Source organism: Phoxinus phoxinus (genome assembly GCF_949152265.1).
Source record: "Phoxinus phoxinus genome assembly, chromosome: 1".
Classification (NCBI taxonomy): Eukaryota; Metazoa; Chordata; class Actinopteri; order Cypriniformes; family Leuciscidae; genus Phoxinus; species Phoxinus phoxinus.
In genome coordinates this window covers 4,503,999-4,528,591 of record NC_136876.1, presented here as the reverse complement: position 1 = coordinate 4,528,591, position 24,593 = coordinate 4,503,999, and the positions used below count along the sequence as shown (strand labels likewise).

General features: G+C 37.2%; 2 protein-coding genes across 2 annotated transcripts in view; one reads left to right on the top strand and one right to left on the bottom strand.

Annotated features, from left to right (window-relative positions):
• LOC306999735 (uncharacterized protein) overlaps nucleotides 1-24,593 on the bottom strand; it is a 501,826-nt gene that overhangs the window by 271,443 nt on the left and 205,790 nt on the right. The window lies entirely within an intron of this gene.
• On the top strand, nucleotides 2,758-17,266 carry LOC306999753 (uncharacterized protein). Its single transcript, XM_079614701.1, has 3 exons — nucleotides 2,758-3,178; nucleotides 8,880-9,999; nucleotides 14,968-17,266. Exons 2-3 carry the CDS (start codon nucleotides 8,885-8,887, stop codon nucleotides 15,008-15,010), a joined length of 1,158 nt encoding a protein of 385 aa, XP_079470827.1. The 5' UTR covers nucleotides 2,758-3,178; nucleotides 8,880-8,884; the 3' UTR covers nucleotides 15,011-17,266.

Genomic DNA, 24,593 nt, shown 5'->3' with positions numbered 1-24,593 from the left:
CAAAGATATCTCAATATCTGCGGCACCTTTAACAGATCACTGTTGCATCTTTATATCCTACTACTCAGGCAAAAGAGAATCACGCAACAAGGGTTACTGGAAATTTAATACCGATTTATTAAAACAAAAACTTTTGCTCGCAAATTAAATCTATAATAAATGATGCAGCATCACTTAAGGACCTTACCTCATTCATAAGTAAATGGGAATATTTAAAACACAAGATTCTGGAATTTTCTATGCAATTCAGTAAAAATTTAAGTAAGGCCAGAACACAATTGGAGTTAGAATTGACTAGAATTAAACAATTTATGTAATAAAAGTGAAATGGACAATGAAACCAAATTACAAATTCTGTCCTTGCAATCTAAAATTGATCATTTATATATTCATAAAGCTAAAGGAGCATATGTAAGATCTAGAGCAAGATGGAAAGAGAAAGGGGAAAAAAGTAATAATTATTTTGTAGACTTGAAAAAAGGCGACAGGAGAAAACCGCCATAAATTGTCTTTATGTGAATGGAGTTGAAAATATCTGTCCTAAAATGATTTCCTCAGAGATTTTTCAATTCTATAGTTCCTTATATAGCTCATCATTCTCTGCATCAGACTGTAATACTCTCTTTGACAATATACATACTAGCATACCGCAGTTAGACCAGGAATTTAGAGACTTATGTGAGGCTGACATTATAATAGAGGAACTAGATAAAGCAATAGATAAACTATCTGCAGGGAAATCTCCAGGCCCGGATGGCCTCTCTTCAGAGTTTTATCAATTCTTTAGGGAGGATTTGAGAGAACTATTGTATCAAGCCTTTCTCGAGTGTATCCAAAATAATTCCCTATCTTCGACTATGAAACAGGGTTTATTTACTCTCATCCCCAAACCAGGTAAAGACGCACGACATATAGATAATCTTAAATCAAATAATTAGTGAATCACAGTCTGGTTTTATAAAAGGCAGATCAATACATAACAACATCAGATTAATCTTAGACATTTTGGATTATAGCGAATGGGTTGAGGACGACGGATATATACTTTTTTTAGACTTCAGGAAAGCATTTGATACGATTGAACATAATTTCATATTTAACTCCCTCGAAAAGTTTGGTTTTGGCAATAAATGTATTTCTTTTATAAAAATGTTATATAAAGACATCAGTAGTTCTATCTCACTATCATTTCGAACATCCCAAAGATTTAACATTTCACGAGGAATAAGACAAGGGTGTCACATTTCCCCTTTCTCATTTATCTTAGCGGTAGAAATGCTTGCTATCTTGATGAATAAAAACAGCAACTTTGACAAATTGAATGTATTTGGAAGACAAATTGGTATTAGTCAATAAGCTGATGATACAGCGATCTTTTTAAAGGACCGATATCAAATTGATAAAGCCATCCAATTTATTAATCTGTTCTCCAAAGCATCAGGCTTACACTTGAACTTAAATAAATGTGAGTTATTTTCAACTCATGGCAGCGAACTAGACTCTTTATGTAACATACCGATAAAAAAATCTGTAAAATACTTGGGGATAACTATTACTAGAGATAGCAATCAAAGCGTCCAATCATTTTTTTTTTTTAAATCTCTCAAAAGCTAAAATGATTCTCAATAACTGGATACAAAGAGATATCTCAATTTTTGGAAGAGTTTTGTTAACTAAATGGAACTGCTCTCTAGGTTTGTTTACCCAGCCTCCTCGCTAGCTATCCCTCCTCACTTACTGAAAGAATGTAACATTGCAATATTTCACTTTATTTGGAAAAATAAGCGTCACTATATTAACAAAAATGATTTAGTTCACAGTTACGAAGAAGGAGAATTAAATGTCATTGACTTAGAAATAATGAATAGTGTTTTAAAAACTCAGTGCATGTTAAAATCTTTTCTTTGTAATACAAATGGCTTATGGTTTACCGTTTCTTCTGCAATATTTGAGAGAGTAGGTGGCTTGGAGTTTTTGATTAGATGTGATTTTGAGTTGCACAAATTACCTCTTAAATTGTCTGCATTCCATCAACTTGTGTTTGGAACAATCGCTTTATTTTACACCATAACAAATCTTTATTTTATGAAAACTGGATTCAATATAAAAAATGTTCCCTGTTGGACATGATGGACAACTATGGTAATGTTCTCAATTACTATGATTTTTTGTAATTGAGATTTTAAAAAGAGTTTAACCCGAAAGAGGTGAAGGAATTGAGAATGAAATCTTACCTTTCCAAGTCTCCCTAAAGTGAAAGAAATTAATTTTAAAATTATAAATGACATATACCCATCTAAAGAATTCCTGAAATCTAAATTTGATATCGGAGAAAACTCTTGTCAATTTTGTGAAACTGATATTGAAACCACTGAACACATTTTGTATTTTTGTAATTACTCACAGTTGTTTTGGTCTCAGTTGTACAGTAAACTGTCCTGTATTATTACATGTGTAAATCTCCTTGAATACACACAAATTAAGTTTGGTGTATTTAAAAAAGATTGTTCACAGCACTACTTGGTTAATAATCTAGCTAAATACTTCATTCATAAATGCAGTAGGTTATATTGAAAAAAAAGCACTAGTTTCCCATTTATGGAAATTTATGTTACATTGCAATATATTTTGCAGTACATTCCCATATATTTTTGTTCTATAATCGAAGCATTTTTTGTTGAATGTTGTACACCTCCCCATCTTAACAAACTTTCAAGATTATCAAGTTTATAAATGACCAACTTCTAAAAACAAATTGATAGGTGTCTTTGTAAAGACATGCTCGCTTATTGCTGCGGTGAGGCTGTAAACGCTTCCAGTGTGAAGCTGACGCGGAGCTCAAGCTTGCGGTGTGAATCTGCCGTTAGGAAGAAGAAGTACTTCCCCTTTAAGCATTCATTCGCGCTTAGAAAGCAGACGGGAAGCACACTGTCTTTCACTCTCTCATACACACATGTGCTATTTACTGTCTCTTTGTAACATCATCACAGTGTAAATCGTGTTAAAACTTCGTTGATAAATACTTCATGTATCCGTGTAATTAGCGAACTCTCTTTGACACTGGCGCTTTTAATCGTGATATCGCTTCATTCGCGCGTGTGTTTGTCCATGCAGGAGTGAGAGAGCAGGACTTCCGGTGTGTTTTGCTCATTTCGCCTCTTACTACTCTTCTTTAAAGGTATGTTTGTACTCTTAATGGTTATATAATTGTTTTTATTTTTTAAGTTTCAATGTGATTTAATATATTTGTTATGTAATAGTCTACAGTATATATTTGAAATGATGAAATGCCCAGAATAATCAAAGATCTAAATTAACTCAAAATCAATATTTATGATTATTTTCTAAGAAACACAATCTAAATTTGATTATTACTCACATTGAGCGTAGTATTGGGACAAATATACAAGTAAATGATCCGATTACATTTACTTATTTAAATTGACTTTATATTGCCCCCGAGTAATGAATTGTGGGAAATTTAAAATCTATACATGGGAATATAGATAAATATGAATGAAGTTTGACACTGGAAACATTACATCTTCTTTATATTTAAGAGTTTTATGATCATTTCAGTTTCTGTACAAATATGTAACATGTTAACAATGGAATTACTTTATTGCAATTGATAGTTATTATAAAGTCAAACTATATTTAGATTAACATGTTATGGTGTTGTAGTTATTTGCCTGAAGAGGTTCATAAAGAGAGGTTATTTATTATTTTGTTTTATTATTGGTGATTTATCCATGTTATATTGTGATAAATAACAGTATTGTCTTTCAGTGTAGCAGTTTAATAGTCTTTAGTCATCTCTCTGACTCAAATAATGTGTTTCTAACAGCAAACACTCAGAATAAAGTGAGATGATCTGCTGATGATCCTGAATGGCTTGTTGAATGAGTGTTGATAGTCTGAGGCTCATCAATATTAACAGATCTGCTGAAAACACTCTTTATTTCATGACAATAGTTCCTGTTTTCACCTCATTTATTATGCTGATGTCCCCAGATCTCCTGTAAATTGACACTTAAAGCTTATTTCATTGATTGATTGATTGATTGATTTTTATTTCTGGATCAAACCGACACAAATTAACAAGACAGTAATCCAAGAGGATAACATGCTAAAGTAAAAATACTTATTTCCAGCATGGTCCTTGGTGTTGCACACAGGAAAAACAATAGACAAAAAAACAACAGGAAAGTCATACAATATGAGGAGAAGGGTTAAAAAACATCACATGAAAACAAACTAAAACATAAAATAAAACTATAAAGACTTTCCAATTTATCAATAACTATTCACCCTGTCCCATAAATGTTTTTGGACCTGTGCTTTAAAAATCCCTCGTGATGATAGGAGTTTTGTAGCAGTGGGCAAACTATTCCATGCCATAATACCAGTATAAAAGAAAGAAAATGTAATTGCGTTTGTAGCTCTAGGAACTATGCAAGAGCGGATGCTGGCCCTAGTATTATAGCCATGCTGCGTATGGACCATGTTTACGTTAGAGCATAAATATTTTGGGGGCATGACCATTAACAATGTTAAACATTTGATTCAACTTAAGTTGTTCCACTCTTAGATGTATAGGTAGTAGACCAGCTCTTGTAAACTCCTCCCTATACCTATATGAGTACGGGAGGGTACTTTTAATAGGAACCGAATAACATTGTTTTGCAGCACTTGGAATTTGTTTTTAAATTTCACAGTCAACTCAGAAAACCATGCAGAGCAAGCAAAATCTACATGGCATTGAATCAGAGTTAATACCAATCATTTCTTTACAGAGAAATCAAAAAGCTTTGTCTTGCGATTAGTGTTGTCAAAAGACCCGGTACTTCGGTACCATTTCGGTACTAAAAAAATTAAATGGTTACGGTACCAGCTTTTCTTAAGTACCGAGGTATCGGGTTAATCCGGTTCTTGATGCGCTGTCCGAACGGTGCACAGTTGCGTCCTCTTCATAAACACACTGAGACATGGCGACCGGCGGCGCTGCTAATGCGGTGGCTCTGAATCCACTTGTTGACAAGAAAGGAGGAAAGAGCCGTTCACATAGCGCATAGGTTTTTGTCACATGACCTGTTGAGATGCTTCTATTAAAAGCCGCGCACCTACATTTGAAGTAACGAATTTGCACGCGCATAAAACCATAGACAATAACGTTATATGCATAAAACGCGATATGTGAACGGCCCCTAAAGTGGTATCGTGTGCGGTTGTATATAGTTTAAAAGGCCTTTTAAATATGAACGCAGTTTTGGATTAAATAAAAGGACAGTCAAGTCAAATAAAACACGTTTTATCTCCTGTTTAGTTGGTAACACTACAATAAGATACCATTCATTAACATTACTTAATGCCTTATCTAACATCAACACATTGAGTGAACATTATATTTTTACAACATTAATGTATGTTTGTGAATGTTATTTAATACAAACACTTGATTGTTCATGAACAGATAAAACTTTGATTTTAAAAATGTATTAGTAGGCTACATTTTTTTAATTACCCCAAGGAGAATAATTGCTTCAGTGTATATAACTATTGTTAGGTAATTTTATCTAATTGTATCTAACAAATGGATATACACTTTAATATATGCAAATTTAATCTAAATTAGCTTTGGTACCGAAATTGGTACCGAGAACCGTGGATTTTCACAGGTATCGGTACCGAATACTGAAATTTTGGTACCGTGACAACACTACTTGCAATATAAAAACTTTAACTTACAGGCAAATTTGGCTAAAACCTTGGCTGCAATGGCTTCACCTTTAAGTGATTGATCCAATGTTAAACCCAAGTATGTAACACTTGATTTGGATACAATTTCAAACCCATTACACATCACCTTCAAAGTATTTAATTTTGCCAATTTCCTTTTTGTACCAAACAAAATTGATTCAGTCTTGCCCAGATGCATAGAGAGCTTATTGACAGACTCGAGCTCTATGCCAAGAGTATTTTCAGTCTTTAACATTACACCCTGGGACAAGTAAAACAGAATCATCAGCATATAATAGCAACTTGCACCGTACCGCAGCTGATATGTCGTTTATATATACTAAAAATAACAGGGGCCCCAGGATCGAACCTTGGGGCACCCCGCATGTGTCAGCAAACTGAGGGTAATTGGCTACTAGGCCTATATGTACGTTTATTTCTGTGTTTATGATTTTTCTTACCATTATTTATATTTTGAAGAATTTAAATGATTTATATTATTTTCTGTATTTTTAGATGCCTGTATTTTAATGAAGAAGCAATGTTATAATAAGTAATACAAATAATTAAAAACAATGAATGAATTGGCATCAGTTACTGTACGATAAATAAATAGACAGACTTTGTTTGGGAGGTTAAAGGGATAGTTCACTTTGAAATTAAATGTTGGTATGTTTTAGCTTACCTGAAGTGCATCCAAGATGTAGGTGTCCTTGTCTCGGCAGTAGTTTAAATTTTGATATTTTTAGGTCAAACCGTTCTTGTCTGTCAGTCATATAATGCACGTATATAGGCACTGTCTCTAATAGCATGCAGAGAAAAGTCCAAATTAAAAAATTCCCCATCGTAAGTGCACATTGATGGCCTAAGACACGAAACAAGCGGTTTGTGTGATAAAACGAACAGTATTTATATCGTTTTTATCTCTTTTACACAACCACGTCCAAGTGATCTGTTTACTTAGTCTGCGCAAGCGCCGGAAGTGATCTCTCTCTCATCTCTCCCGGATGAGTTCGCGTGAGCTTACGTAAATGTATTTTTTTACATCGGTTTAAACATCCCGGATAAGCGCAAACTAGTACCATTTCTATTAGCCGTCCTACCTACAATCTCTGTTCTGTGCATAGGCTCTGGTGTAAACAATGAGTGACGTACACGCGCGAGAGAGAGATCACTTCCGGAGCATTCCTCAAACCTCATGAGAGAGCAGTGATATGAGTCATTAACCACAAGTGCAAAGGAACTGTTGTATCTTCAGTTGCTTGCTAGAGAACAAGACGCTGGCTATGCTTACAGTCATGCGCTTGATATTATCTATGCTGAAGACGGCTGGATTCAGACTATAAAAGAAGAGAACTGGACAGGACTCGGATACAGCCAGCAGTTATCAGATGCAAGAAGCTGTAAGCCTAGCTAGTATCTCTCTGTTAGTTATTCTTTTCATTTGATTCTTTTAATAAATATTGTTAAACATTTATTATAATCATCTGACTGGACCTTGGATTCTTGAGTACGCGTCACATTCTTCTGTCTGGATCAGGAAGATCCTAACTGGAGGAAACGACAAGACAAAGCTCACAGTGATTATTCATAAAGAATGCTTCTGTTCTGATATAAGAATAATCACTGTGAGCTTTGATTGATTAATAAAGCCTAGCCAAAGAGGCAGCTTACGACAGGGTTATTGTTGTACAGCGAACACGGTTGAAGAGGACCAAACCAGGTAGACTTATAACACAGAGGGGAAATCTATTATCTTTATAATAGAATACGAATTTGTATAGACTGATCGCCTAACTCTTGAGGACACGACCAAAGGATAGGCTCTTTAGTTACCGCGGGATTATCTATATGTCCTGGATAGGATCATTTGGAACGGTATTAATCGTGATAATCCATCGCAGAGTCGGAGACACCATGAGGTTGCACATGTTGTGGGCTTTCTTAATTCAAGGACATCTTAGTTTGGAGTTGTGGATGGGGCATTCTTTGTGAGTTTTCTGGTTTTGTCATTATCACTGAGTTGAATGTATTTTTGTATATTGATAATTGATGTTTGATGTTGTTTGGTACAGCATGCTTTTACATGTTTTTAATCACATGTGCTCTCATTTCCACATTTAGGCCCAGATGCAAAAATAAAACTTAAATGGGATGAAATGAAAAAAAAAAAAATAACCACACAGATAATCTTAATTTTAATTGTTGCTGCTATGTCTATATTTCACTCTAATTTATGTATATAATATTATTTTAATAGTTTTTTTATTTTATTTTTTTCAATAGAGTTTAACTTGCTGGATAATTGAATGTGAATTTTGTCCAAATTTTGTCCACCCGTCCAATTTTTGTCCAAAACGGCCCAATCTGGCAATACTGGCCCAGTGATGTCACTTCCTGGGTGTCACAATTAATAAATTGTTTCGAGGAAAATCAGTCCAGAAGTTAACAGGGTTGAGTGAAACATGTTGGACACAGATAATGCTAATAAAACTGTTAGTTTAAAACCAGTTAAAGCCCGCGGTCAGTCTACACTTTGAGCATGTTGCAAACACTGAAATGAGTTCACACTCTGCAGTCTTTTATTACAAACAAATATGACAAAAAATAATCATTCCAAAAATATACAATCTACTGCACTTTACTGCAAAACTGTGTTTTTTCTCATCGCGAAATTCACTTGATCTTGTGTTTCCGGTGTCCCACATTCACATGCGTATGAATGGACGTCAGTGGAAGGAAAAGTTTATTGTAACTGGCCCTTAATAATTAAGTTTTTAGTTTAATGAACTAAATATCATCTATCTAAATGTTGGTGTCAAAATTATGAGACTATTGTATATTTTTTAATGTATTAATATTACATTAGATAATTGTCGTTGATCAAATATATTTAATATTTCTCACTACTGAAATATGGTATTTATATATAATGTTTTAATAATTGAAGAGCAATGCACCTCATTCATGTACATTTTCAGGGATGTATAATTTATAAAAAGGTTAAATTAAAAATAAATGATTGTAATATTTATATAAGTTGTTTACATCATGGTTTACTGTTATGTCCTTTCACTTCATATCTCTTGGAATTGTTTTGATGTACTGAAAATTCAGTATTTTTTTCTCTTTGATTTTAGACCCGATGGAAGAGAGCGAGGAGAGTGAAGAACTGAGAGAAGTGAAGGAGGAGAGTGAAGAACTGAGAGAAGTGGAGGAGGAGAGTGAAGAACTGAGAGAAGTGAAGGAGGAGAGTGAAGAACTGAGAGAAGTGAAGGAGGAGAGTGAAGAACTGAGAGAAGTGGAGGAGGAACATCATGTCCAACCTGGAGGAAAACCCTTGAGTCGCTCAAAGACTAAACAGACATTTTTAAAGAAAAGAAGAGCCAAGAAATCTTTCACCTGCACTCAGTGTGGAAACAGTTTCACAACCAAACAATGTCTTGAGCGTCACATGATGATCCACACCGGAGAGAAGCCGTTCTCATGTGATCAGTGCGGGACAAGTTTCAAGCGATCAGCAAACCTTAAAGAACACATAAAAATCCACACAGGAGAAAAGCCGTTCACATGTGATCAGTGCGGAAAGAGCTTCAAGCGATCAGAACACCTTAATCGTCACATGAGGATCCACACCGGAGAGAAGCCGTTCTCATGTGATCATTGCGGCAAAACATTTCTTAGTTCATCAGACCTGAAGAAACACCTGAGAGTTCATACGAAGGAGAAGCCGTATTCATGTTCTGTGTGTGGAAAGAGTTTTTCACAGCTGCAAGCTTTAAAAGTACATCAGAAAACTCACACTGGTGTGAGAGAGTACATGTGCTTTGAGTGTGGGAAGACTTTTATTACAGCGGGCAGTTTAAAGCAGCACCAGAGAATTCACACTGGAGAAAAACCTTACAAGTGTTCACACTGTGACGAGAGATTCAGTGAGTCGTCATCTCGGAAAACACATGAGAGGATCCACACTGGAGAAAAAGCCTTCAAGTGTTCACACTGTGACAATAGATTCAGTCGATCACAACATCTGAAAAGACATGAGAGGATCCACACTGGAGAAAAACCTTACAAGTGTTCACATTGTGACAAGAGATTCAGTGAGTCATCATCTCTGAAAACACATGAGAGGATCCACAGCGGAGAGAAGCCGCACACGTGTGATCAGTGCGGAAAGAGTTTCACTATTAAAAGTGCCCTGAAGCTGCACATGAAGATCCATACAGTGGAGAAACCACATCACTGCAGTCTGAGATCACGGTGAGTAGTTCATCTTTATCTGCTGAGAAACAAAATCTGGAATCTTGAAGTTAGTTTGGCTTTGTGTGCTTTTCCTGCAGCAGCTCACCATGTGACCTTTATTTTTCACATGCATTTAGTCCATAGAAATTGTATTTACTGCTATATTCACGATTGGTAGATGTTTTCACACAGTGGCCCTCATTTACAAAACGAGCGCAAAACAGAAAATTGGGCGCACGGTTGTTTCCATGCAAAAAATTGGCATTTGTTGAGTCGTCCCTTCACGGGGCGTCCCTTCACTGGGCGTCGATGCACTGTGTGAAAACATCTACCAATCGTGACAATTTATAGCAGTAAATACAATTTCTATGGACTAAATGAAAACACGATTACAGTAATCCAGTCTCGAAGTAATGAATGCATGAACTAACTTTTCTACATCAGAAACAGATAGCATATATAAATATGATTTTTGTAAGACAAGGTACAGTTTAGTATAACACCCAGGTATTTTACTGTAGTTTAGAATTTTTTCATAGATATCGTTTTCTTGCAAGAAAGAGCACATTTGAGCAGACACAACTTTTTCTAGTATTTTAGACATAAATGGGAGATTTGAAATGGGTCTGTAATTTGCTAGGTTATTTGGATCTAATTGTGGTTTCTTAATGAGTGGCTTTATAACTGCCAGCTTAAATATTCTTGGATCATGACCTAAAGATAAAGACGAGTTAATAATATTGAGAAGAGGCTCTTCCACTACAGGTAACACTTCTGTGTTCCAATAAATTAATGATGCAAATGACACTCTCACGAGAAAAAAATATATCTCTCAAAAACTACACTATCGCACTGCGCTAAAGGACTTCCTGGATCACCTCCATTTATAAAGCCGCAATCTAATCCTGTTAACCTGAAATACCGCATGTACTTGCATCAGGAATACAATATTGATCACTGCGCATGTGTAGAGACTGAGCGAGTTGTTTGTGTTTGGAGCTCCGTCGAATTGATTCATAAATCCTTGATTTTCTTCTTTACACATTTTATAAAGGAGCATTTTTCTATTTTAAAACGTGTGAACATATCTCTGATACTATTCTTTATAAAAACAATCGGATTGCTTTGAATTCGCTACTTATATCCAACTTTCCGAACTTCTGCTACTAGCCTTAGCCCGCTAGCATTGCATGCGTGGTCTCGCCTATTTCAGTGATACACCCACATCACTGAAAGGATACGGGTTCTATCCAGGATTTCAGTCCTAAATTAGTAGTGATATTGGTAGTGTCACTGCTAATTTATTGCTCTTATATCAAATAAAAAAAAGGAATGGAATCAAAAAGTATGCAGTTGACTGACTAAAATGTCTTGGTGTGTGACGCTATACCATATCACAAATGTGGAAACAAAAGGATCTGTGCACTCAATCATTTTCAGTCTCACATGTAGCACACTATTTGAACATGGAAATGGAAAATATAAGTATCAAGCACACTGTATTACATAGGCTACACGTATGCTGAGCCTAACAGAACTAAATGTGTTCCATTATGTGGGTGATTTACAAGAGATTCCCTGACCCACAACCCAGACAACGCAGCTCTAGCCAGGACAAGGGCACACATTTAAATTGACCATGGGCAACGAAAGGGAATATTTCAGTGTCTGAAAAGTCTGAGGGTTGCACCTGACAGGGACTGTGACATTATTGTTACCTGTGCCCTAGTACACATCATTGCCACATCAGAAAGGAGAGGAGCCTGTGATGGAGGTGCAGCCTGATGAACACCATTTTTGAAATTCATTAAATGTTTAATAAAAGAAAAGACAAATATGCTTAGTTTCTTTTTTATTTCAATTATTCTTGGTAAAGAAAAGCCAGTGATCAAGTCATATTTTTTCCTGCAATAAGAGATATTTTGCAAGGTCAGCAATAGTACTCTGTGTGAAATAATAAATTAGCACTTACTCAGCAGATTCTTTGAAGCAACTCTATATAGTGCCAGTTTTTTTCTTTAAGTAGGCTAGTTATATCATGTAATTCTTGTTTTTTCAAATTACTTTATTGCTGTTGAAAACTCCTATTATATAGGGAACGGATATACTGGCCATGCAAGAACTGGGATGTTTTCAGCTTCCAGGAATTGTGTACAGATCCTTGCAACATGGGGCCGTGCAGTATCATGTGCAACATGGGGCCGTGCAGTATCATGTGCAACATGGGGCCGTGCAGTATCATGTGCAACATGGGGCCGTGCATTATCATGTGCGACATGGGGCCGTGCAGTATCATGTGCAACATGGGGCCGTGCATTATCATGTGCAACATGGGGCCGTGCAGTATCATGTGCAACATGGGGCCGTGCATTATCATGTGCAACATGGGGCCGTGCATTATCATGTGCAACATGGGGCCGTGCAGTATCATGTGCGACATGGGGCCGTGCAGTATCATGTGCGACATGGGGCCGTGCAGTATCATGTGCGACATGGGGCCGTGCAGTATCATGTGCAACATGGGGCCGTGCATTAACATGTGCGACATGGGGCCGTGCATTATCATGTGCGACATGGGGCCGTGCATTATCATGTGCGACATGGGGCCGTGCATTATCATGTGCGACATGGGGCCGTGCAGTATCATGTGCGACATGGGGCCGTGCAGTATCATGTGCGACATGGGGCCGTGCATTATCATGTGCAACATGGGGCCGTGCATTATCATGTGCGACATGGGGCCGTGCAGTATCATGTGCGACATGGGGCCGTGCATTATCATGTGCGACATGGGGCCGTGCAGTATCATGTGCAACATGATAATAAGCTTTTACGCTGTCTATTGAAAGTGGCAAGGCAAGTTTATTTATATAGCACATTTCATACACAGTGGTAATTCAAAGTGCTTTACATAGAAGAAATTAAAATAATTACATAAATAATAAAAGAAATAAGAATACCGGTAATTAAAACAGTTTAGAAAATAAAATACAGTGCAAACAGTCAGACGGGTAATTTAAACAGTTTAGAAAATAAAATACAGTGCAAACAGTCGGACGAACAGTGGCACAGTGCTCATTCAGTAAATGCAAAGCTAAACAGTGGTAATTCAAAGTGCTTTACATAGAAGAAATTAAAATAATCAAAAGAAATAAGAATAATTAAAACCCTATCTGAGATGGAAGTGATTGAGCAGGTTTGCGGTGCCACTGGACCTACAATCCAGGGACGTCCTCTGCTGGGGTGGTGTCTTTCACCAGTATTGCCCAGTGGTGTCCCCCACAGAGCACGTTTCACTTTTGCTGTTTTAAACAAACAGCGAACCTCTATACTCTCCATAGTATAGCTAATCTTCACTCGCCTCGTCGGAGTGAAGCTCTCCCGTTCCCCTTCAAAGCTCTTCCAATCAGACAGCCCTAAAAATGAATAAAATCTTCCTGATCACAGTTTGGAAAATAAAATAATAAAATACAGTGCAAACAGTCGGACGTATTTGACATCAACCGGTAGCTATTATAGATCTTTCTTTTAAAAGGATCTTCTTACGACTTCCATGTATCAACTTTCTTTTCTCTTTCAATCTTCTTACCATCTATCAACTTTCTTTTCTCTTTCAATCTTCTTACGACTTCCATGTATCAACTTTCTTTTCTCTTTCATTTACTTGCACATTCTTTTCACTTTCCTTAGCCCTGCATTCACATTCTTAGTTCTTTCTCAGACGAAAACTTTAATATCGTCATTCAAATACTGTTCTATGAACAGTGGCACAGTGCTCATTCAGTAAATGCAAAGCTAAACAGATGTGTTTTGAGTCTGGATTTGAATGTGGCTACTGTAGGAGCACACCTGATCTCTTCTGGAAGCTGGTTCCAGCTACGGCTGGCATAATAGCTAAAAGCGGACTCGCCGTGTTTTGAGTGAACCCTTGGTATTTCTAGTTGATGTGATCCTAATGATCTGAGTGATCTGTTGAGTTTATATTCAGTGAGCATATCTGCAATGTATTGAGGTCCTAGGCCATTAAATTATTTATATACTAGTAATAATACTTTAAAATCAATCCTAAATGTGACTGGGAGCCAGTGTAAAGACCTGAGGACTGGTGTGATGTGTTCATATTTTCTGGTTCTGCTCAGGATCATGGCGGCAGCGTTCTGTACGAGCTGCAACTGTCTTATGGTCTTTTTGGGAAGGCCAGTGAGGAGTCCATTACAATAATCCACCCTGCTGGTGATGAAAGCATGCACAAGTTTCTCTAAGTCATGACTGGAAACAAAGCATCTAATTCTTGCAATATTTTTCAGATGATAGTATGCTGATTTAGTTATTGCTTTGACATGACTACTGAAGCTAAGGTCTGACTCTAGAGACACACCAAGATTCCTGACTTGATTTTTAGTTGTTTGACCTCTAGAGTGAAGGTATGCATTCACCTTGAGAACTTCATCTTTGTTTCCAAACGCAATGACTTCAGTTTTGTCTTTGTTTAACTGAAGAAAGTTTTGGCACATCCAACTGTTGACTTCATCAATGCATTGGAACAGGGAGTCAATGGGGCTGTAATCGTTAGGCGATAGGGCTAAGTGAATTTGGCGTGAATGGCGTGAATTTGCTTTTCGCCGTGAATGGCGTGAATTTGCTTTTCCTTCAGTCCAACAAATTTGTTGACAGGCGGCCCTTTCACAACAAACGTTAAACAAATAAGCTTAGAGGCCAATCAGCTTGTGTCGTGTTGTAAACTATGTGATTTCTCACAGATCATATGTCAAGCCTGCATCTAGAGTTTCATGACCAAACTAGTGATTTATAACACACATCATCTTCATGACATTAAAATAGATCATAATCGAGCTCAGCAGTTGTTGACCAGATTTGATGGGATTAAAATTACTATTATACTCAGTGATCTTGACTTTGAGCTTCACTTTTCATTTCATATTTGTCTCTCATTTGAAATCTCACATGATTTAATGTTTCTTTTAGACCTGATGGACGTGAACAAGGAAGGAAAAACAGAAGGCAATAAATCTGTCTCCTGCCCTCAGTGTAAAAAACGCTTCACATGTAAATCAAGGCTGAAGTTTCACATGAGAGTTCACACTGGGAAGAAGCGGCTCAGCATTTCTCTCTGAAATCACTTCTTCTCATTCTGAAGAAAGACCATTTAACTGTGATCAGTGCGGTAAACAGATTCATTGGGCATCAGTCCTGAAGAAACACAAACATGACTATTCACACAAAGAAGAAGATTCATTCGTAATATTACAGCAGAAAAGACACGGCGGTGTGTGTTTCAGTGCTGGAAGTCCGTTACTACAGAAGATGAACTGAAAGAGCACCCGAAAATTCACACTGGAAAATACCTTTGAAGTTCAGGGAGCTAAAGAAGAGGCCATAACACCTCTGAGAGAGAAATTAATCTGATATTCGTTGTTTTTCATCAGAACATCTAGTTTATCTTCCACTTCTACTCTTCCATGCAAATACAACATAAAATTGTATGTAGCTCTGAAACTGGACTCTTTTCTTCTCTTCTTCTCTTGAGAGGATTTGGCTCTTATAAGTCAGTAAAGAGAGAGATCTGTCTCCTTCACTTTTACTTAATTTTTGGCTTTGCTTCAAGTAATGATCGATTAAACTCATTACTCATTTTATCAACCGTTTTCATTTTATGCTAATTCAGCTTGAATCAGGATAAATGTTAGTTCTAAAAGACATGAAATATTGTTTGCTTTTTGAGTTTTCCATGTTTTAATTTTGTAAATAGAGCTTTTAAATGCCTAATGTAGTGAACAGCAGACATGATGGCAGCAGAGGTCCATACTTCACAACAGGAGTCTCTGTCATATTGTGATTAAGAAGACAGAAGGATGTGATAGGACCCTCAAAGACAACTAAAGGACTATAGTAATCAGGACTGCCAGAGGTGACGACATCAAAAACCCGTTGATCACTAATCTAATCACCGATTTTCACCTCAACTCCTTTGGTGTGAATGACCATGGACTGCCCAGGGCCCCCAAACTGGCTAGAACATGGTTGGAACAAAGAACCCTAAGAAAAAGACAAATCTTTTTACACATTGGTTTAGGACCACAAAAAGGGACAGGAAACTGTAAGGAACATGTCCTACATATTTCCTTATTCATCCAGGGAACTGTGCGCTCACAGTGGAAACGGCACCTGGAATAACAGCCAATGTAATCTCATCCACTAACACAGTAATGGACATCTGGGTGATACCTCAACCAATTTACATCAAGTTTGGACTCTACAAGTTCAGAACGCTGCCGAAGGGACTTTGAGAAAGGTTTGGAAAGGAAATAAAGCATTTCCAAGGTTCTAAAGACAATGTTTAATTTAACTGTGTATTTTGGGACAAATCCACAAGCTCCACAGGGTGGAAAGGTGGGACGTGATGGGCGGACACTTGGAACGGAACGACCCAATCACACCACTACAGTAGTAGAGTTTCTGACCTACAGAGGGAAGGAACAACAGCATAACCAAGGTTATACTCTTGCAAGTAAACCTTCACCCGCATGAACCTTCAAGCAGCTCAACCGCTTCTGTTGAGGACTTCAGCATTCAACACCTGAGCTGCACGACTCTTGCCTTTGTAACCTCTAGCCTGCAAAGGATCCTGCGGATCGACCACCGCCTGACCTGCAGTTTGCCGGATTACACAAGGACCAGCAGCGAACCTCCAGCACTCAGTGAGGCTCTGCAACTGGTGGAAAGGGATCCAGTTTACCCCCACTGCGAATAGAAAGATACCAGTGGAAGACGTAGCCCATTCCCCCACGTGGAACATAAATATAAGCTAACCAAACCTCTTCCCAAAGGCCTGGGCATTAGGTTGTTGCTACATTTACATTTACGTATTTGGCAGACGCTTTTATCCATACATTCAAGGCATTACATTTACATACATGGGAAATCAAACCCATGACCTTGGCGTTGCAAGCGCCAACGCTGTACTGTTTGAGCTACAGGATAGCTTGTTGCTATATTAAAATATTTTTTTAGAGACTGTATCTAGGGTCTGCATATACAGAGAGATACATCAGACACATTATCTGTATTCATAAATGCTTATTTACTGTTTCTTACCAGCATCCAGAAAGACCACAATTGACTTCTAATAGCTTCATCCAATCCATTGCTCATCTACTTAACATTCATTGTGAACATCCATTTGTGTAGTTGTTTGTAGTATCTGTTTGATTATTGATTACATTTTCATTAGTAGTTTAGTCACTTTCCTTAGTAGTATTTAGTAAGTGTGATATTTTACTCTTGTATATGTCTATTTGTTAAAGCGGCACTCGGTAACTCTAGCCACCGCTTTGCTGATTTTCTCAACGAATATTTTTCACCTCACTGTCGTAAAGTCACTTGCGGCGCGCCGGCGCACTCCTCCCCCTTTCTACCGCTGCTCATGTGCTTTTGTTATGGTCGGAGCCGGTGTGGTGAACAAATGAGTCCCAGACGCACCAACTTTATCGTGTGGAGCATGTCTACCGAGGTGGGTAATACATAATACACAGTATCATTTAACATTGACATGTACATTTTGTATTCCGTAAAGCAGTTCGTGTTTCTCGCTCTTTCTCGCTCGTTCTCGCTTCTCACGAGACTTCCTATTTTCAACTTACCGGGACGTTAGTCCCAATGTTGCAAGGCTGGTTTTCCGCCTGGGAACGCTGGGGGGAGCGGGGAAAGTAACCATTCTCACCAGAACAGATTATTTAACCATCCAAATGATTTCTAAACGGATTTATTTAGTTGAAAAAGTTACCAAGTGCCGCTTTAATAAATGCATCTTTATTGCAAACTGTGTCATTCTTGTGTTGATCATAAGAGGCTTTACAAGCTCGCCAGAATCTCACTAAATCCTTCAGATTGATCAGATGACAAACTTCCTATAATTTATATAATTCTAATTATTTCAACAATCTTCCATGATTGTTCTTTATTGTCAAGGTGAAATTCCTTGGCTGGTGCCCCGTAGTATAGGAAGGATGTGACCAAAAACTCAATATTAATATTAATGTTTAAGACCATAAATCACTACACTAATACATTATATTTTACTGCACACATGACTGACATTGAATGAGATTGCTGTCTGTCTACATTGTTAACAGTTTCACCCTTGATATCCAGTATCATATACATTTCAAAGAGTTTGTTCTAGTCAGTTTGATGTTTCATTCACGCCATGAGCCTTCATGAAGTCAGAACAACTATGTTGTTATGCATGTATTGTGACGATGTCATCATGACATAAATAAATAAAATGCAATTAAATGTTTATTTATGGGGTCCAAGATGGCGCTCTGATCAGTCACATTTTGAGGAGCTCCGCAACCTCGATTGTTTATTTTGGCGTATAATGCAGTAGGAAAAGTTTTTGGACTCTAATTTGTACCAGATCAATTTTAACAGGTTGTTGGTTGTCAAAATGGGAAAATCCGAGAAAAGAAAAAGTAGCAATGGACCTCAAGCTGCTGCTAATGCTAACAAAACTGTTAACGAGGCATATCAAGCCCGCCAAGAACCTCTGATGGACAACATGCATGACTACTTGAATCAGGACACTGACTCCTCAGAATTCATGCTGTGTGAGGAAGAATTCCCCTGTCTTCCAGAAACCCCATGTAAACCCCCTGCCATCAAACAACGCAAGACGTGAGTGCTGACACAACTGCCATCATCTCACAACTCGGAGAGCTTTCGAGGCTGATTAATAATCGGTAAAGGAAAAGATGGCTTTGGAAAAGATGGTAGGGGAAAACTCACGTGTGATCGCTAGTATGAAAGAAGTGATTAGCTAAAATACCAGGCAGATTTCTGAAATGAAAGATGGCATTGACTTTATGAGTGCCGAAGTTAAAGATTTGAAAGTCAAAATAGGCGCGACTGAGTCACTAGCAAAAGAGTCGAGTTCAACTCGCATGAACAGGAGAAACGGCTTCTGCACCTCGAGGCTTACTCGCGTCGATGGAGTCTCAGAGTTCATGGGGTACCTGAAAGTAAAGGAGAAGATGTCCGAAATAAGATCATCGATGTTTGCCAGCACCTTCTGCCAGACGCGAAAGACAAACTCCCGGATGCCGTGGACACCGTTCATTGCCTGGGTCGCAAACGACTGAACGACAGCAAGCCCAGAGGAATCATCGTCCAGTTTACCTCCCGTTTTCCACGCGACGCGGTCTGGCGCGCTGCTAAAGATGAACATTTTCTAAAAAACAACTACCTGAAAATTTCCGAGGATCTGTCTCCAGCGGATAGAGAATGAAGAAACAAGCTATGGCCCATCGTGGAAAAGGCGAGAAAAGAGAACAAGCGAGCTCACTTTGTGGGTGGAAGAGCTTTTGTAGAGGGATCTGAAGTATTCCCTCCTGACTAATGGGTTTTCTCGTTTATTCTGATCGTCTTTTGACTTTAATATTGCTTCCATCCTCTTGGCTGGTTGGCGCTCTTCGATGTTCTGGCCTGTCATCAGTCTACAGTTTTTTTCCAGGACGTGGAGACACTCATCTGGCGGTACTACACTCTTGGTTATGTAAGACATTTAAAATGCTGCCTTTTCACATGGTTTAAATAGTTCTATTTTAGAATGTGTTACAGTTTTTATTTTTATTTCTTATATTGAGACGTTCTAGTATGTCTGAGACATCTGTGTTGTCTGGCTTGTATAATACAATACAGTCTCTCATATCAATCTGGTATACCTATTTTTTCAAATTTCATTGAAACTATTACTTAATTGGAATTTCCTACTGTATTTCAATATCTTATTCATATTTTTTGAGTTGCGGTTCTCTTCATGCTCATTCCTTGACCGGTTAAAGTTCTTTACAACAAGTTACTTGTTTTGCTTATCTAGGTCTATTCAAATATTTTTTTTTTTCAATTTCTTTTCTTTAGTTCATGTCTTTATCTGTTGTTTCTTTAAATGCTAGATTGGTAAGAAATCATACTAAGCGAAAGGCTGTTTTCTTATATCTTAAACAATTCAAAACAGATTTTTGTTTCCTCCAAGAATGTCACTCAACTATAGAGGATCTTAATTTTTGGAGGTCACAATGGGGACTGGACATATGGATGTCTCATGGTACGACACATTCAGCTGGTGTATGCATCTTAAAAAAATCAGTTTAAAGGGAAGGTGTTACATAATGTAAGTGATTTAGAGGGACATTATATCTGTCTCGTTACTGAAATCTCAAATTTGACGTGTATTCTTGTTTTTGTTTATGGCTATAACCAGCAGAAAGAAAATGAAGCCGTTATTAGTCGTTTAGAGGATCAGGTGTTAGAATTATTAACTAAATACCCAAATTCCATGCTTATTTTTGCTGGAGATTTTAATGTTGCCTTAGATGGCAGCATAGACAGATGGCCTCCAAAACTCCATGACAATACTAGTTTATACTTGAAAATGTTTATGCAAAGATTCTCATTGATCGATAGTTGGAGAGTGTTACATCCCTCTCAAAAGATGTTCACATGGAGTAATAAATCTCTCTCCTCACAATCCCGAATTGACATGTGGCTTATCTCTAAAGAATTATGCAATGCCTCCTCTGATATTTTGCCATCACCATTTTCTGACCACAAGAGTATGTTTATTCGTACCTATTTTTCTGCCTCTGACAATGTGCACGGATTCTCTTCTTACTGGAAACTTAACAACTCTCTCTTACAGGGAAGTAGAAGATGAAATTACCAAGATAATTCACAAAAATTGGAATAAAGCAATAGAGGAGAATAGTTACAGCAGCAATTGGGAATTTACTAAATATGAAATTGGCAAATATCTTAGGAAATTTAGTACTGATTTGGCCAAAAAGAAAAAAACTGATGAAAATATTGTGATGTGCAAAATCACCAATCTTTTATCTAAAAATGTGGATGATTTACTTGATTGTGAAAAAGCAGAATTGGTTGATTTGCAGTGCAAATTAAACGATATATATAAAAATAAAGCTGAAGGGGCATTTATTCGTGCAGAAAATAGATTGAAGAGGGTGAACAAAACTGCGTATTTTTTCAGATTGGAAAGACAGCAAGCTAAAACCAACCAAATTCACACACACACACACACACACACACACGTGTCAGTACTAAGCAAAGTCCTTTGCCGCCGGTGCTCAAGTCCTGCCAACACAGAATAATGTACATAAAATGCAATCACTTTAAGGCCGGGTTGCATATACTCAATCCACTTTAGTCAAAGCAAAATAAAGAAAATAAATGTTGCCACTAAATAAAAAATAAAGTAAATAACCAAGTTTTTAAAGCAAAACAGATGGCAACAAAATACCAACAATTATGTTTCAAAAAGAAATCAATAAAGAAAACAACTTATACAAAATGACATATCAAATAAACAAATCTAATGCAATGGAAAAAAACAAATAAAATAAAACTAAAGAAAACCACAAAGGAAAATGATTAGAAAAAAAGTCAAATATTTAGGAACGATCCTAAAAGTCAAAGAGTTCGCCACAAAACAATAAATTGGAAACAAAAACAAAATGAAAACCCAAATTATTTTGGAAACAGAACAGCACTGGAGCCGTGAATGAAGGCGAAACACCCGGACTGAAATGCAGGTATGGGCCTTCACAAACCTATAAGCAAAATGAGGTTATCACTCTGCCAGATTAATTCTCAACCTAACACACGTAAACATAAAACTAATACTTACCGATCGTCGAGAAAATTAGTCAATGCTTTATCAAGAGACAGTGAAACCGTAGCTTTCTCTGGCAAGGGACAGAGCAGAGAGACAACAGTAATCCAACTACTGCGTCAGGCTCTCTACAGCTGAGAGAGAAAATAGATTAGACCACGACCTCAAATACAAACCAGCGCTTTGAGAACACGCACTTCATACTATTGAGAACAATTACGAGAGATCAACAACTTCTCCCTACCGACTCCAGGGTCCACGTCCAGTGCGTGCAAACAGTGATAACACTGTACCAGTCTTGTACAGCGGAGGACAGAAACACGTTCTCCAACACAGATCAGTGTCTCTAAAACATACATTAGACAGAACGCATATGCATAACGCATAACGAATATGCTTCAAAACATACAAACAACTAGCATTCTCCTTACCGGCTCGGGTGATCGCATACGGTTCTCAGGAAGTGACGACAGAAGCGCGTTAACAACGCAGTTCCCAAAAAGTGACGCATAACAGACGGCACATGCGCTACTTCTTTTATAGCCCAGAGGGCGCAGATAATAGGCTGGAATACAAATGATGACGAAAACAAATCACCCATACCGCCACACCAACAACATATGATTTCTTTAAATCCTTACCTAATATAAACCAGTTGAGGTTTTAGATAAATACTTTTGTGACACCTCTATCACATTGAAGGAGATAGAGGAAGCTATTAACTGTTTAAAAACCAACAAATGGACTCAGCTCAGAGTTTTACAAGCTTTTTAATCGCAGTATAGCACCATTCTTGTTAAAGGTATATGAGATAAGTATAGAAAAAGTATTACTTCCAGCCACATTAAGTCAAGGATTAATAACTCTTATACCAAAATTAAATAAAGATCCCCTCTTAATTGACCATTGGCGCCCAATTACACTATTAAATAATGATTATAAAATAATAGCTTCAGTCCTAGCAAAAAGATTAAAATATGTTTTGAACTCTATAATTGACGAAACACAGTCAGGATTTATGCAGAAAAGACACATTTCTAATAATATACGGCTAGTGTTAGACATGTTAGACTATTCAGAATTAATTCACATTGATGGCTTCATTTTCTTTTTAGATTATTACAAAGCCTTCGACACATTGGAACACACATTTTTATTTCAGGCTCTTCGAAAAATCGGCTTCGGCGACTTTTTCTGCACAATGGTCCAAATGCTATACATAAAGGGAAACGGCTCAATTAAGCTATATGGTACTTCACCTAGAGTCTTCTTAAAAAGAGGAGTTAGACAGGGATGTCCAGTTTCCCCTATTCCTAATTGCAACACAATTCCTTAGTGGACATATCAATAACAGTTCTTTAAAGGGTATCACAATTGGCAACACTAAAATAAACATGAGTCATTTAGCGGACGATCCAGCTTTATTCTTGAGTGATTCTTCACAAATTCCAGTGGCTTTGGATATTCTTCAATCCTTCTCTAAAGCCTCTGGATTAAATCTAAATTCTAATAAATGTGAATTGCTACCTATTAAAAATTGCTCTCGTACCTCAATTGAGGGTATTACTGTTAAAAATAGGGTAACATATTTAGGTATACAAATTACTAAAGATGAATGTAGATGTTCAACAAACTTTAAACTTTGTTTGTTAACCTTAATTGGAAAAAAATCTGGTCTTTACAGCAGAAATTCTTTCTTACAAATAAAGTGAAAGAAATCTCATTTAAGCTCATACACAGGTTCTGTCCTGTTAAGAAACTTCTACAAAGATTTGAGTCTGACATTGAGCTAACATGCTCTTTTGGTTTGAATTCTGATGTTCACTTATTTTGGTCGTGTCACTTCACTCAGAAGCTTTGGAATGATATTGATGCATTTGTCAAGTGCAAGATTTGGCCAGGCTTCTCAATACATATGAGAAACATTATATTTGGGTACTTTGACTCAGACCCCACAAACGAAAACAAATGACATTTTCTCCAAAGGAGAGATCTTCCAGCAGCTGCCCGTCTCCTCTGTGCAGACATTACAAACGCAGAGGAAAACTGATCTAGGTTGGGCTGTCCAGTTACTGATGTTATGAAGTGTTAGTGCACCTGTCGCTCATATCATTTCAACTTATTACATACAAGATCATGGAAAGATACCATAGTTGTATCTAACAATGAACAATCATAATGACAAAACAGAAAACAGAAAGATCATTGCTTTGTGTACATCGTAATATGATATTTATACACAGGAAAAAACAACAATAACAAGGCTAAATATCTTAAAATAGTTCTTCATAATACACAAAAAAATGTGTTTTTTTTGGGGATGAAACAAGAGGTAAATTCATCAAGAAAAAGAGGAAAACTTCAAGGAGAAACTTTTTGGGTATAAAATAAAGAAATGAACAACATATTCAAGAGATGACGATTTTGGGGTTTCCGTTTCTTAATAAAAAATGATATAGTTATAAGGATAAAACTGTGGGTCACATTAGGGTTTAAAATATAACATGTAGCTGACGCTGGAAGGTCAGCTGTGGGTTATGACATCTTGGGGATTTCAGTGGTTTATTTTTTGATTTTATAGTTTAAAATGTGTATCTTTTGTGTATTGTGATAATTTCGTAATTTGTTTGCCATTTGTATTTTATTATTAATCAGTTTAAGTTGAGTGTCGTGTGACCCGTGCCGATTTATTTCACCTGGACGTGTTAGCGTCAACTGAATGGTGAGATGTGAATTCAGATACACACGTTACTGCTCCTGACTTGATCTACTGTTGGTTTCCAGGCGAATGCGGTAAAAGCGTTTTGTATATTATGTTTACTTTTGTGTCCGTTGTGGTGTTGTGTGTAAAAGAAAACCTTGTGCTTTGGTCATCTGAACCACTTATTTAGACTTATTTGAT